General features: G+C 51.3%; 1 protein-coding gene across 1 annotated transcript in view; it reads right to left on the bottom strand.

The window, feature by feature from the left end:
• The window catches only part of LOC138378900 (uncharacterized), a 162857-nt gene that overhangs the window by 16626 nt on the left and 130930 nt on the right, over positions 1–15301 (bottom strand). The window contains exon 14 of the mRNA XM_069464211.1: positions 4627–4729. Coding sequence (XP_069320312.1) covers positions 4627–4729 — 103 coding nt within the window. The remainder of the gene's footprint in view (positions 1–4626; positions 4730–15301) is intronic.

Below are 15301 nucleotides of genomic sequence, written 5' to 3'. Positions count from 1 at the left end.
TGAGAACGCCAGCTTTCCTAGCACTAGAGAATTAGCAGAAGTAGTCATTATATAGAATTAAAAATGCTTTTTTGAATGTACTGTTAAGTCCTTGAAATTTGCAAATTGATAAGCAATGTATAGTCTCTAAAAAATACAAATGTTTACTATTATGTATTCTTGGTTGAATATTTTATTGCAAGCATTTAAACCCTGGGTTATTTATCTTACAGAAACACGAACCCACAGGTTGATCATGAATTCCAGGACCTCCTTCACCACATCCAAAGGCAAGTGGAGAGACATTCCCATCACCATCTCTACCAGTACCACCTCTACCTGGAGGAGTTTTTCCTCCTCTTCCAACTTTCACCTGTACTAAATGATAAACCATCACCACTATCACCATCACTTTCATTGGGGGATGACGTGCTCTGGGATTATTGCCTGTTCTAACTTAACAATGAAGCAGAAATAAAATGTATACACCTGAACTCCATGGATTGAGTCTTTAACTCCTTGACTTGAGTCTCCATGAAGAGAATTAATTAATTCAAAGCCAGAACTTTGACTAGAGGTTTCTGGCATCTTCTAGTCATTGGTGGTAATTAACATACAAATAATTGCATAGCCGTATGTAAATATGTATACGGCATAATGTTGGAGAAAACGACTGCAGGCTCTTTTGCTTTCCTTGGTGAGCTTTTATTTTTCTCTTTCAATACAGTATATCAATAATTGGAAACTCCATAGAGAATATGAAATTCATGTAGAAGGCAAAGGGGAAATCAATAAAGTGGTGTAGGAATAATTGTATTAGTTTCCCAAGGCTGCTATAACAAATTGCCACAAACTGGCTGCTTATAACAACAAAAATTTCTCATAGTTCTGGAGGGCAAAAGTCCAGAATCAAGATGTTGGCAGGGCCACACTCTGAAGAGGCTCTAGAAGATAATCTTTTCCCTGCCTCTCTAAGCTTTTGGCCACTACTGACATTCCTTGGCTCATGGCCGCATATCTCTCTGCTCTTTGCACTGCCTTCTCCGTGTGCCTGTGTGTAAACTCTCTCTGCCGCTCTCTGTTAGGAATACATGTGATTACATTTAGGGCCCATATAACTGATTTTTGCATGCTGATCTTATACTCTACCTTTTCTAAATTCTTTTAGCTCTTAAGGATTTTTTGCATATTTTTCTGAAAATTGCCACCACTTTTTCCCTACAAACACACTTTGTGACATACAAACTCCAGGATAAACTATTCCAAATATTGACCTTTGTTTCTCTTCTTTTTAAAAGCTACTTCCACTTTAACTGAAGATGCTTTGGGTTTAACATCTAGACACCTCAGCTGGAGGGCATCCAGGCCTAAAGAAACTAGTAATCTCTTTCCTCCTCCCAAAAACATTTGTCCTCATTCTTGTGATTCGTCCTTGTGGACAAGTGCCAAGTTTTCAGTAACATAGCTTACAACAAATTGGGAAAGTAAATTTTTGTGAGCAATTTGAAGCATTTATTTTTCTCCCTACTTGATTTCTCCAGAATTTGGAAACTATTTGTAAGTATTCTTATTTTATGGCAATACAGTTATTTGCATAAGTTCAATAAGAATCTTTTTTGTATAAGAGGACAAAATTAGAGACACTGGTTATTTTACCAAGGCTTTGATTGGAATGGCATATTTTCAGATATGCCCAGACTACTTTGAGGAATTAGGTTGACTTTATAAGGCCAATAAAAAGCCCTTTGAGAAAACTAGCTTGGTACCTAATTTATGACATTTCCAGGTCTGTGGTAAGTAAAGAATGTCACTTTCTGACGGTCCAGGAACCTCAAGCTACGCTGGGACTTTGAAAAAGGAGAATTTACTCAATTCATACAGATATTTACAGGTGAAGTTAAATCCTTGGCTTGGCTCGAGAGGTTTTTAAATCTAACCTGAGATTCCTTTTGAAAAAGTTCCAGCAAAGCCAATTTTATAAAAAAGAAAAGAAAAAGCCTATACGGCCAATAACTATTCTTGCTGTACTTAATGCAAATATTCAGGCAAAGTATAATGAGGCTAAAATTTATTTTGCAAATAAATTGGTCATACTATGATTTGTCTTTAACAAAAATGAGAAACTAGAGAAATAAAATTATGTTTCAGAAAAAACTATAGTATTGCCCATTGTTTTTAAGTTTTATTATTTGCCTACAATTTTTTTTTTTTTTTTTTTGAGACAGAGTCTCACTCTGTTGCCTGGGCTAGAGTGCCATGGTGTCAGCCTAGCTCACAGCAACCTCAAACTCCTGGGCTCAAGCAACCCTACTGCCTCAGCCTCCCGAGTAGCTGGGATACAGGCATGTGCCACCATGCCCGGCTAATTTTTTCTCTCTATATATATTTTTAGCTGTCCAAATCATTTCTTTCTATTTTTAGTAGAGACGGGGGTCTCACTCTTGCTCAGGCTGGTCTCAAACTCCTGACCTTGAGCGATCATCCCGCCTCGGCCTCCCAGAGTGCTAGGATTACAGCCCGGCCCTGCCTACAATTTTTGACATTGGTCCTTCTTGACTTAAATATTTCTTGTCTCTGAGGGACATGATCTAAAAATGAGCCTTCCTAGAACTGTGGGATTAGATAAAAAATGCAACTACAAACTCATGTCTTCTACAATGCTTTTTCTGAAAGATTTTTGAAGAACAGGGGGGAATGTAAAAAGAAAATCAAACTCTCAGGGTCACCCCACACACACTCATGCAAAGGAGAAGGTAAATGCCTCAAGTACCTCTGAACTGGCCCCACAGATCATTCTTTAAGGAAATTCTTTGCTGATCGCCCATAAGCAAGGACATACACATTGTAACTATGTCTAGCACCTAAAACTAAAGTCTGTTCAATTCCACACTAATAATGAATTACAAGTTTATCTTTACAGGTAACCAAATAGGAGACATACAGGATCAGACATTCTTCTACCTACCCAGGGAAATCTACATAATTGATACTTCCTTCACTCCCTTTTTCCTTCTAACAGTCTCCTTATTTTACATAAAACGTAGATTTGAATGTAACCATTTTGCCTCACCAACCTGCCCCCCCACTTGCTTTTTTTTCTTTCTCCCTGTGTGCCTTTAAATGCTGAAGCTTCCAACTTCCCCTTCAGAAAAACAGCCATAAGTCTGTCTGTGGTTCATATTTTTCCCAGGCACATCCTTAATAAACCTCCCTCGGTTGAGATTTTTGCCTCAGTCAACACTTCTATGCATCACCTGAACCCCTAGAAGTCTCATCAGCTCACCTGCAACTGGAAAAGGATATAAAACAGTGGGAGCCTCCACCCCTAGAAATGGAAGCAAAAGGAAGAGGGAATTCCCTAAATATTTTGCTAGGGTCCAAATGGTCAAGAGGAATTAGAGGGTCCTTGGTCAACCTTGGCCAACACAATTACTCCCACAAAGAGAGGGTGGGAGCAAAAAATAACTGAATACCAAGTAAAGGGTCCTTCAAATCCACCTCAAGCAACCTGAGACCCCTTGAGGTGAGCCAGCCAGATATCCTCCCAGTCATCTCAACTGACATGGCCCCTGTCACTTTCTGCTGCCCCCACTATGGCTTACTACTCCCTCTCAGGCCTGCTCCTGAGGCCTTAAGCTAGATGAGGCTTCTGGGCTGGGCTGGACTCGGTCTGGCTCCATGAGAACACATGAGAGGCGATGACTCCAGAGTAAGAGGGTACTCAGCCCGTCTCAAGTTATGAGCCAGTGTCCCTTGAGAGCAATAATTCTAGCCAAGACAACACATAGAATACTGACAAGGGTGCCCAGAGAACTGAGGACCCCTTTAGGTGATATTCGGATTAGAGCTCATAAGGAGATGATATAGCAATCGATACATTGATACAGTAGCAATTGATACATTGATACAGTAGCAATCGATACATCTCTTCCTTTTGATGAATGTTTTCATGCATTTATGTTTGTACTAAGAGCCTGAGAGGAGGGGATACCACTTTGCCCAGCACCCCACTCCTAGGGCTCAAATAGCTTTCGGGCCTTCTTAGCATTTTTTTCATTCACAAAGGGTGAAGGGAGAAGCCCGGAAGGCCAGGGCAGTTGACATTTCTGATGCGACAGTGCCATCAAGTGGAAGATTTCTGAGCATGGCTTCCAGCCCCTCTCTGTGTATCCAGAGGGAAAGGCCACTGAGAGGAGGAAGGGTGGGTTGGGGGCACTCTGGGAATTCTGGGGCTGGATCCAGCCACCCACTCAGCAAATCCAGAATTGTGTAAAAATGACTGGGACAGGCCCGCCCACCAAGGAGCCCTGGGCTGCCAGGCCTGCCAGGCTCCAGAGGCTGTGGGAGCCAGGTCTTAGGAACCTGGAGCTGAAGCTACTGCAGGGCATTTGCCTCTGGATCTTTGCTCTTGGTGCAGGAACAAGGTTGGGGAAAGAAGAGGGACATTGTCCTAGGAGTGTGTCACAGGGAAACTGGGACTTGATGGTCCATCTGGAGGACAGAGGTCTAGCCAAGTAAAGAGGAGACAGCCATGGCTACACTGCCAGGGGCAGCCTCTTCTAGAGAAGATGGAGAATTTCCTCATTATTAGGTATTACACTGAGATAAAAAAAAAAAAAAAACTAATGAAGGTGCATTGCAACTCACGTTTTTTTCCTAGTGTCTTCTTACTCCTGTCAAAGTCTGGGTCACAGGCCCCACAGGATGACATTCCAGGCATCTTCTCCCATAGTGCAGACAGTGCTGGTACCTGCTGGGAATGGATAGGTCAAGTTGGCCCTCTGGAGTTGCGGGGCTCAGGTCTGTATTACGCATACACTTCAGTTTGGAAACATGCCAGTGATGATGTCTTCCTGTTCCCCCCAGCCTTTAGGATTATGACCTGGTTTGTCTCCTTGGGCAAGACACCTGGGTTCAAACATGTAGAGGTCTAAGTTCTCTGGGTCTGGCTGTCCCAGGGCTGCCCCACGACTAAGGAGCACACTGAGACCACCACACTCACAGCTTTGGACTGGGGACCTGTTACCAAAAGCTCAGCACTTGTCCTCAAGGCCATATCAGAAGAAGGACAATAAGTGGTTTGGGGAGAAGGAAAGAGAAGTTTATTACTTTGCCAGCAAGGAGAAAAAATGGTAGACCCTCTCGTCTCAAAATCCAAATTTCCTGACCACAAGCAGAAATATAGAGCTTTTAAAGGGAGGGCCTCTCAGTTCTAGGCTATTGTGGTTAACTATTCTAATAGTCCCATCTCTGCCAAAGACAAAGCCTGTGACCTCTGCCAGCCCCCGACCTGGGAGGCTGGTGCCAGGGCCTGGGATGGCTCATTCCCCAGGCCCCTCCCAGCTATCTGCCCAAGGCAGGGATGCAGGCTTCAGTTGTCAAAAAGAGTGGGGGAAGTTTTAAAGAGACAGGAAACATCTTTTTGCCTTTTTTTTCCAGGCTAATTTCAGGCCATTCCCTCTGTTACTTATTTCCCACTATCAATTTGAAGCTTCCATATCTATGGGAGGAGGGGCGACTACTCTGTTACAGCCCAATCAGATCCTTCAGGTCCACACCCTAACCTGGGGCTTGGCAAATAAAAGGTACTTCAGTCCCAACAGGCTCTGCTCGTGTAAGACCACTGGGCAACACACCAGGAAACTCACGTGTGTGAAATGGAGGGGGACAAGGAGGAGTTTTCACTACCCATCTGGGAGGCGTGAAAGGAAAGGGGTGAGGTGCTGGGTCTTAAGTCTTCCTTCCACACCCTTGAACAAGCGCTGATCAGGGAGCATAGCCCAGGCAGGTAGGAGCTGGCAAAAGGCTTGACCTACCCCAGGGGTTCTCCAGAATTGGCTATTGGTTGGTCGAGGTCTATGAGAAAGGGCTGTGTGCCCAGGTGTACGTACCTCATTGGCCATGGAACACACTTCCCCCATGCATCTCTGGATCCACAGAGGGCCCCTTCGTGCTACCTGGAATCCCGACTTTACCCCAATTGCTCCCCAGGAAGCAGTGACAAAGAAGAGGGATATGGAATTGGCAAAGATGACCCTCTTGATGGCAATATTGCACCAGAAATGCTAGCATGCCCTTCATGCACTTTCTGATATCCTGTTACTCCACTATTTGCTACTGAAAGAAGTGTTAAGCAATGTCTATCCTGGCTGAACCCTGATGGCTCTCGGTTCTCACAACTGGTCCTGCATCCTGCAGGGCTCTTTCTGGTAGGGTGGTCCTAGCCTTCCTCCTCTATAAAGAGAAATGTCTCCTGATCAAGTCACCCTACAAACAGACCTAAACACATCCACTCACAGCTTTATCTTTAGCACTGGATTTTGTCAAGTCTATAGGAAACACCTTGAGACTGGGCACAGAGTTGAGGCCACACGCAACCCCTGTCTGCAGGAGAATGTTCTGACTTCATCATTGTCATGAGCCACTAATCAACCTGCTTAACTGGGAGATCTCAGGAAACCAGATTCCAAAGTGTGGCAACCCAAAGGCACCAGGCTGGGAGTGAACAGTGAGAAACCACCAACATCCCTAGACAGTGTGTCCTGAGGACCTGGCTCCTTTCACATGATCTTCAGGCAGTAAGGGTCCCACATTTGGGCCACTCAGGAGGGGAGTCAGGTGTCCCACCATAGACACCCACCCTCCTCCAACCTGACCCACTGTCAGTGGCTAGACAATTCCCACAAGAAGGCTTGCAGTGGAAAACAGGAAGATACAGGTACATTTCTGAGGGCCCATGCATTTTACTTGGAAGGAAATGACACCTCAAGATACCACATTTCCTCCATGTTCCTCAGTGTGCCAAGATACAGATATACGGGTCATGGAGAGACTGGCATCAGGCTATACAAGTGAGCTTGTGTCCCTGCCCTCTTCAGCCTGAACACCCTCTTTATGTTCAGGCAGAGGACATGGTGCAGTGAGCTGGGCCCGAGACTGTTTAGGAGATGAATGTCCTTCACTGGATGTGGGCCTGACTGCCAAAGTGATCATCAAAATGTGGCAGTGTACATACACCCCACCCAGCCAACCGAGACAGCTTTAAGGCTAAGATATTAGCTCGTGGGTCAACCGTGATTTCTGCAGAAAGAATAGCATGAAATCAACTCTACTCACCTCTTGGAAATTGCACAAATGGCATTCAGGGTTGTCGTAAAGAGGCAGTTCTACTGGAATAGCTCCCTGTGAAATCAGAGGATGGCTTCCCTTTAGCTCTCTGTTCTGTGCACACCACAGCCATCACACCTTGGCGCCTATCCTCCGCAGCTTCCCTCCTGGTGTCTGTACCTGTGTTATGTATGGAGAAGTAAACTTTGAAATATTTTCATGAGGCTGTTTCTTCCACAGCCCATAAATGGAGTAACAGACCCTCAAGAGACTGGCAGCTTGTCTGGCTAGAGAAGAAAGGGGAATCAGGTATTACTACTCTGGGTGCACATAGATCCATCACATTAACTTTCCAGGGATGATAGCAAATCACTCTTGGGGGTGGCCGTGTCTCATTCTACCCAGGTGCTGGCCTCTGGTTGGACACAGATACTACATGATGTACTGTCACACACACATACACATACTCACCCTGTCAGAATTAGGACTTTATATGCACCTTCAAGGCCAGGTTTGTTTCAAAGAAAAGAAGAAGGGAAGAAGGAAAACAGAAACTGATTGTGCAAACAGAAGAGACATGGTAAATGAACGATGCTCCTGCTGCTCCCAGGAAGACACTGGCACACCAAGCAGTTATTACAAGGGAAATGGAAGGGATCTGGTAGGACATATGTGCAAAGGCCCCGGGATGTGTGTTTTGTGAAAGGAGCAAAGCGCAAGAGTCTATTATGTGTGAGCCTGGTAGGCATTTGCCTACGTTCGCACTGTATGCCAGAAGCATACACATGAGGAAAAATGACATCTAGTTCTCACTGTAGAGAGGGTTGGTAGGATGGGGGAGGGGGGTGAGGGGAAGGCAGCAGGACAGCTTGGGAGCAGACATCCTGCAATGTTAACGGCTATTGCTTTAATTGGGAGAAATCTCTATCCACAGTGGCACCTCCCTGGTGGTTATGGAGAAACAAAAAGGAAAAGAAAAGGAGGAATACATACATATACACATAAACATAAGGAAGAAAGTAAGAGCATGTATGTATACACATACACATGCATGAATGAGTGAACGTGTGGGGGCTGAGTGGAGTGCACAGCCACCCTTTCATGTAGAGCTTCCTAGAAGGGGCTGCAGAACCCAAGGCCCTCACCAAGGTCTCCTGCCTGTGTGGAGCCACTGGGTCCTCCTGCTGACCCATGGAATTCCAACCTGGAGCACTCAAGGGTGTGTGATGGCCTGTGACACCTGGAGGTGACCCAGGCTTCATCCTCCCAGTATTCACAACTTAAACGGTCTCTGTCAATACCTGCTGCTCCCATGATGGCTTTCTACACCGTCTCAGGCCTGCTCCTGCGCCTTTGTGCTGAGAGACGCTGCTTGGCTTGTCTCCCTGGTGCTAGGCCTGGCCTTATGAGGCTAGAAGAGAGGTAATGACTGTAGGATAATGAGGGAAGTCCAGGTATACAGCCCACCTCAGGCTATAAGTCAATTTTTGCATAAGAGCAATAATTCTATTCAAGGGGACCCATATAATATCCACAAGTGCCAACAGAAAACTAGGGACCCATTTACATGATATTTAGACTAAAAGCTCTTAAGGAGAGATGGACATATTGATGGACATATTGATACATCTATTCCTTTGGAAGAACATGTTCACACAGACATTATATTCTTCATCTAGAGACCGAGAGGAAGGGACACCCTTTTTCACAGCATCCCAAAAGATTAAACCAGACTCCTTGGACTTGGATCAGTTTTAAGGCTTCCTTGGTGTTTTCTTCATCTACAAAGGGTAAACAGAAAGGCCTAGGAGGCAGGCCAAAGAGGCTGCCATTTCTAGAGCAACAGTGCCATCAAGTGGAAGCTTTTTGAGCAAGGCTTCCAGAGGAGGAAGGGTGGGTGTGGGCACTTGGAGAATTCTGGGGCTGGACCTGGCTGCTCCAATGGGTGAGTCCAGGTTCAATGTGAAAAGGACAGAAGCAGGCTCGCCCACCCAAGCACCCCCGGGCTGACAGGCCTGCCAGGCTCGGGATCCATGGAAGCCAGGCCTTAGTGGCCGCCATGTTTGGGAACATGGAGCTGAAGCTACTGCAGGGCATTTGCCTCTGGATCTTTGAACTTCATTCAGGAGCAGAGTTGAGGGAAGAAGGACCCTATCCTGGGAGTCAGGGCAACAGGGAAACTGCAAACTGATGTTTCATCTGGCAGGCGCAGGCGCAGGCCCAGCCACGTAAAGAGGAGGCGGCAGCAGCCACACTGCCAGGGGCAGCCTCTTATGGAGAGGATGGAGAATTTCTTGATTATTGGGTACTAGACCAAGATGACAAGCAGTACTGCAAGTACATTACAGCTTAAGTTTTATATGATTTGCTCTCACTCCCATAAAAGAAAGTCTGGGTCAGAGGCCACAAAGGATGTCATTGTGAGCATCTTCTCCCATTGTGCAGAAGGTGCGGCCCCGACTGGGGATTGAAAGATCAACTCGGCCCTCATCTTCTGGGGTCGGGGAACTCAGGTTTGGATTGTAAATGCACTTCTGCTCAGGAGTATTCAGTGATGTCCTGTTACCCAGTCACGGGGGTATGACCCGGTTACTTTCTTTGGGGAAGACAACTGGGTTCACACGCAGGAGGGTCCATGTTCTGTGGTTCCACAGCATTGGCCCAGGCCAAAGGAACACAATGAGACCACCATAGTCACCGCCTTGGGCTGGGGGCAGATCAGATCCCATAGGTCTAAATTGTGCGCCAGGGTTTAACAAAGAAGAAAGTTTGTCAAATCCAAAAGGCTCTGCCCACATAAGACCACTGGACAACATATTGAGAAACTCAGGTGTGTGAAGTGGATGGGGTGCAGATAGTGAATTTAAACACCCACATGGGACATGTGAAAGAAAAGGAGTCAAAGACTGAGCCTCAAGACTTCCTATTAAATCCCTGGGCAAGCAATGACCAGATAGCACAGAGGCAGGCAGGTATTAGCTCGCAAAGAACACGATGCACAAGGATGGTTCTCTAGTAGAAGGCTACTGGGTGGTCAAGTGTATGATAAAGGTCTGTGGGCAAAGCAGGATTCACGTCATTTGTCACTTGGAAAGTCTAATTCATGGGGGTGAATTTGAGAAACATGGTAAGGAAGAGAACTGCGCTACTGCAATGGAAAAAACAAAGGACTGGAGCAGGGGGAGCCAAATGAACCCCAAATTAGTGGCATTTAGGAAAGTTCACCTGAGCATCTTGATTGCAACAACCGTGAGCAAGGACAAGGTAGAGACCTGGACATGAAGAGGTAAAGAGGAAACAAGGGCCACTGTCAGTCATTGCCCTGAGGTTCTTAGGAATTTTACGAAAGGGGACAAAAACAGAAAAGTCTACAAAGGCATTGGCCCAGAGCATTGTTCCCTTGGGGATAAGATCTGCTAAACTAAGAACAAGCCTCAACAACAGTACAGAGAAACAAGGGAGTGGGCACGTAGGCAGCAAAGTGACAGAAGCCAAAGGCCCACAGGCTTTACCCAGGCTGCTCCTGCAGTATTTCTTCAAAGTCTCTCCAAGAAATAGCCGCCACCAGGCTCCCGAGCCGGGGCTTCCTGTACAGGGCCCGCCAGGCGTCTGCCTGACGGCCTCGGCCTGCCGCCTCTCCCTGGCGCTTCCACGGCCCGACCCGCCACGGGCCACGCTTCCCCCAGGCCTCCAGAGAGAGAGCCCTGGTCTGTCCGGGGTCCCGTCCCCTGTCCCTGCTGGACCCCGACTGCACTCCCAAGCCACTCCTCCCCCGGAAACCCCAGGCAAGGCTTCGCGGGAGCGCGAAACAACTTCCTCTGGGTGGCAGCATTGCACCACGAATGCCCACCTGCCCTTCCCCCAGGTCCACTCCCTCCGCCCTTTGCTGAGGCAAAAACGCCAAGCGCTGTCCCATCTGGCTCCAACATGGCGGATGCCACCCTCTTGGCCATCTTGAGGAGGAGCCATCCCACTGCCCTCAGTCTGGCCTCCCTGGCGTCCCCTTGCCCTGCCTTCCTGAACGAAGCTGAAGAGTTCACCTATGATCCCCCTGGCAATGCACCCGAACGCACCCGTGACCACTGGGGGCTGCGTCAGGGACAAGATCCACATTGGGCCCAGGGCTGGCTGCAACCGCAGCCCCTATCTGCCGGACAAGCAGACATTCTGACCTGGGCACTCTCACAGGTCAGACGAGGCCATCTTGACCACCAGGCCGAGGGCGACCAGTGTCCCTCGGGCCCGACCAGGAGAGCAAAGACTCAGGAGACACTGTGAGCCCCTGACAGCCAGCAGGAGCACCGGGCCCTTCTCACTCTGGCAACCCGCGGGGGCTCGGGCGTGCCTAGGTCAGTCAGGCCCAGGCCCAGGCGCCACCCCTAAGACAACCGTTTCCTCACGCCGGCCCTAGGTCCACCTCCGCACATCTCCCACCGGGAGGCTTGCCGTGCAAACCACGTACATGTGTGCCTGCTTCTGCGGGCTCGTGTGCGCTACGCCGGACGAGGACGAGGCAGAAGTGTTTGCGTCTCCTGCCCCCTGAATCGGTGGACGTCCTCGTGCACCAATTACCCTCACCGTGTCGGGGCACCTTCCAAAGAGGGATAACCCCCTCCCCACAAGTGTGCAAAGAACACACTGCCCGGGAACACTGCTCTGTAGACAAGACACGATAAACACAAGGGACACGGTACAGCCACTCTCGCGGCCTCCCTGCCCACCTCCCCAACTTGACCCTGAAAATGTCAGTGGAGGATTCCCTCTCACTCACTTTTCCTCTTCCTACGCCGTGTGTGTGTGTGTGTGTGTGTGTGTGTCTCTCTCTCTCTCTCTCTCTCTCGCTCTCCCATCCGCCACTGTTACTGTGTCAGCCTGTCAGTGGTCAGGGTGTGTGTGTGTGTGTGTGTGTTTCTGTGTGCATCTGTCTGTGCGCGCAGGAGCACCTCCTGTTTCCTCCGGGAACACACGTCTAGGTATTGCCCCCAAAACAGGACACATGTTGTTCAACGGGTAAGCTATCTTTCAATTAGACCGAGAGGCGTCAACACATACCCAATGGAGCCAAAGCCCCAGGCCGCCACCTCCATAGATGGCCGCTGCCGCCCCCACCTCCACTGACCCCCGAAAACCCCCTCCTAGATCCCCGATGCCACGGGCAAGCCTAGAGGAACTCCGATGCCATCCTCTTCGTCCACGGATGGTGGGTCCAGGCGCCACAGCCGAACTGTGCCTGCCAGGTTTCGTGGCAGTCCGCCTGGACTCGGGCACAGAGAAGCACACGCTCCTTGGTGGCCACCTCTGTGCGTTCAGGAGGCGCGGGAAGGGAGGACTGGCCCTGGGGATCTTTCCTCCATTTTCTACGGCCAGGACGACGCCCTGCTCCTGAGCGGTCAGGCCTCAGAGGCCCACCAACCTCACTCGACCCTCACTGTCCTCCTCTCTTGAGAAACAAGACCTCCCCCGTGTGACCCCGGGAGGGTCCCCTGGTCCCCTCCCATGCTTCAATTCTGCAAGGCGAGGCAGGGCTGAGGGACAGCGGCTCCGACTAGCACCTCTTCCCTCGGAAGACCACTTCTCCAAGTTCTCGGGCGCGCAGGAAAACACGCCCCAGTGGCCCGGGCCTCTGCCTTTCCAGATGGGTTCCTGCAAGGGGACACGTCCTCCAAGCTCCAGCCCCGCAAGTCAAGTGGCACGCGGCCGGACGCTGGCCCCGGGGCCCACGGGACGGGACGCAGAGGGACGCAAGGGTCAAGGCACCAGGGGACACCACCGTTCGCTCTGCTGCCTCAGCCTGCCCTGCCTGGGCCTTCTGCCGCGGGGCAGTCTCTGCCCGGGCCAGGCCCAACGGCTCCGTCCTTCTGGACGCTCTTGGCTCCCTCCTGCACTTGAGCAGGCCTAGCGGGACATCCTTCCTGCCCCGTGCAATCCCAGAGGCTCCCTTGTCCCAAGCTAGCTGCCGGAGCCATCTGTCCACTCCTGATGACAGACCAAAGACCCGAGTATCCCCAGAGCACACTAGCGGGGACGGTGCAGTGCCCCGAGACGCAGATGACCACAGGGGGACGGGCACAGCTCCGAGACAATGGCCGGTGGCTGAGGACATGGGCACGACAGGGAGGGGGAGCAGGGCTGCACTGGAGGGCAAGTGGCTTGGGACTGGCTTTGCATCAGTTGAGGCTCGCCTCAGCGGCCAGCCTGGATACGGGCCCCACCGGGTGCCCCACGGCCTGGCCCGGGCCCAGGTCCGGGCCCGCACGTCTGCCTTCTTCCCTGGCCGGACAAGGAACATCTCAGCCCTGCCCACCACGGCCGCCAATGGCTGCTGAGACCCTGGGCTGGGAGCAGGCCTTCACAGGGGTGCACCGTGGACAAGGGGCCACCTGGGCCGGTCCGCCCCTTGCTCCTAAGGGAAGGGGCACCAGGCAAACTGCCCACAGCCCTGGGTCCCGAGCTCTGAGCCCTGGGGCCGGGCTCCTTGGCGCAGGCTCCCGCTGGTCCCGCCCAGACATGGCCGCCACCAGGCTCCGGAGCCGGGGCTTCCTGTACAGGGCCCGCCAGGCGTCTGCCTGACGGCCTCGGCCTGCCGCCTCTCCCTGGCGCTTCCACGGCCCGACCCGCCACGGGCCACGCTTCCCCCAGGCCTCCAGAGAGAGCTCTGGTCTGTCCGGGGTTCCCGTCCCCTGTCCCTGCTGGACCCCGACTGCACTCCCAAGCCACTCCTCCCCCGGAAACCCCAGGCAAGGCTTCGCAGGAGCGGCAGCCAAACAAGTTCCTCTGGGTGGCAGCGTTGCACCACGAATGCCCACCTGCCCTTCCCCCAGGTCCACTCCCTCCGCCCTTTGCTCAGGCAAAAACGCCAAGCGCTGTCCCATCTGGCTCCAACATATGCGGATGCCACCCTCTTGGCCATCTTGAGGAGGAGCCATCCCACTGCCCTCAGTCTGGCCTCCCTGGCGTCCCCTTGGGCTGCCTTCCTGATGTAGAGCAGGAAGGAAAACAGGAGTAACTCCAGAACAGACTGGGCCTCCTAGGAAAGGCCTAAGTTTTGGTTTCCCCAACACAGGCCCTCCCCCTCCCCGGAATGCCGCTGGTAACAACTGAAAGCCCTGGCTTGGAAACTGGCCAATCAGGAGCCAGAGCCCCGGCTTGGAAACTGGCCAATCAGGAGCCAAAGCCCTAGCTTGGAAACTGGCCAATCAGGAGCCAAAGCCCAGACTTGGAAACCGGCCAATCAGGAGCCAAAGCTATCAGCCACTTTTGAAAGAACAAATGAACTAAACAGGGGGTGGGGGGGGGTGTGCCCGATACATGTAACCTATTGATAAGTATAAAAGCTTTGTTTCCACCCCAGGGCGAGGTCCGGGCTCGTGGAGAGACCACTGCGCTGGTGCTCTGAGCCTTGAACCCTAGCCTGGGCTAGAAAATAAACTCCTTTGTCTGTTGCAGCCTTGGTGACTCTTCCTATCTGTTCCTGGGGCTGAGGGAAACCGGTTCTTACATTTTTGGGGGCTCGTCCGGGATCCTGAAACCCCTGGAACAGAATCCAGGCCCGAGGAGGAATTGGAACTTTAAAAAAATCCGCGCGGTGCAGGTAATTGGTGGCCGGCCAAGACCTAGGTGGACGCGCTGGGAGGTCGCTGGCCCGGGAGTGAAGGGAGACGTCCCTCGCCCCCCTCGGTAGGTTTCCGGCACGGGCCGGTAAGGTCCGTTTGAGAGGGAAACTAAGCTGGCCACAGGGCCAAGGGTTAGGGATTTGTGAAACGTCTTGTCGTGGTCTATGTGCGTTATTGTCTGGTGGCCATTGTTCCGTGTTTGAGTCTTTGGTGTTCATTCAGCGGCCCATCCCCCAGCAGCAGCAGCAGCAGCAGCAGCGGCAGCGGCAGCACCAGCAGCAGCGGCAGCACCAGCAGCAGCAGCGGGGGCGGGGGCGGAGGCGGAGGCGGAGGCGGCGCCCGCGCCCGCGCCCGCGCTCCGGTGGCAGCGGCGCCGGCCCGCGGAGGTGGCGGCGGCCCGGGCACCCTCCCGTTGTCCCGCCCGGAGGTGGTGGCGGCAGCGGCCGCGGCGCCCACCCTGCACAAAGGCGCCGCCCACTTGCTTCGCTTTTGGTGTCAGATTGTGGCGTATCTCGCCGCTTTTGTCCGTGTTTTATGTTTCTTCTTCACTCACAGGAGCGTGGATTTGATCTGATGTGCAGAGAAAGCAGCTCTATCTTTAG

Source organism: Eulemur rufifrons, chromosome 30 (assembly GCF_041146395.1).
Source record: "Eulemur rufifrons isolate Redbay chromosome 30, OSU_ERuf_1, whole genome shotgun sequence".
NCBI classification, from domain to species: domain Eukaryota; kingdom Metazoa; phylum Chordata; class Mammalia; order Primates; family Lemuridae; genus Eulemur; species Eulemur rufifrons.
This window is presented reverse-complemented; position numbering and strand designations above follow the sequence as displayed.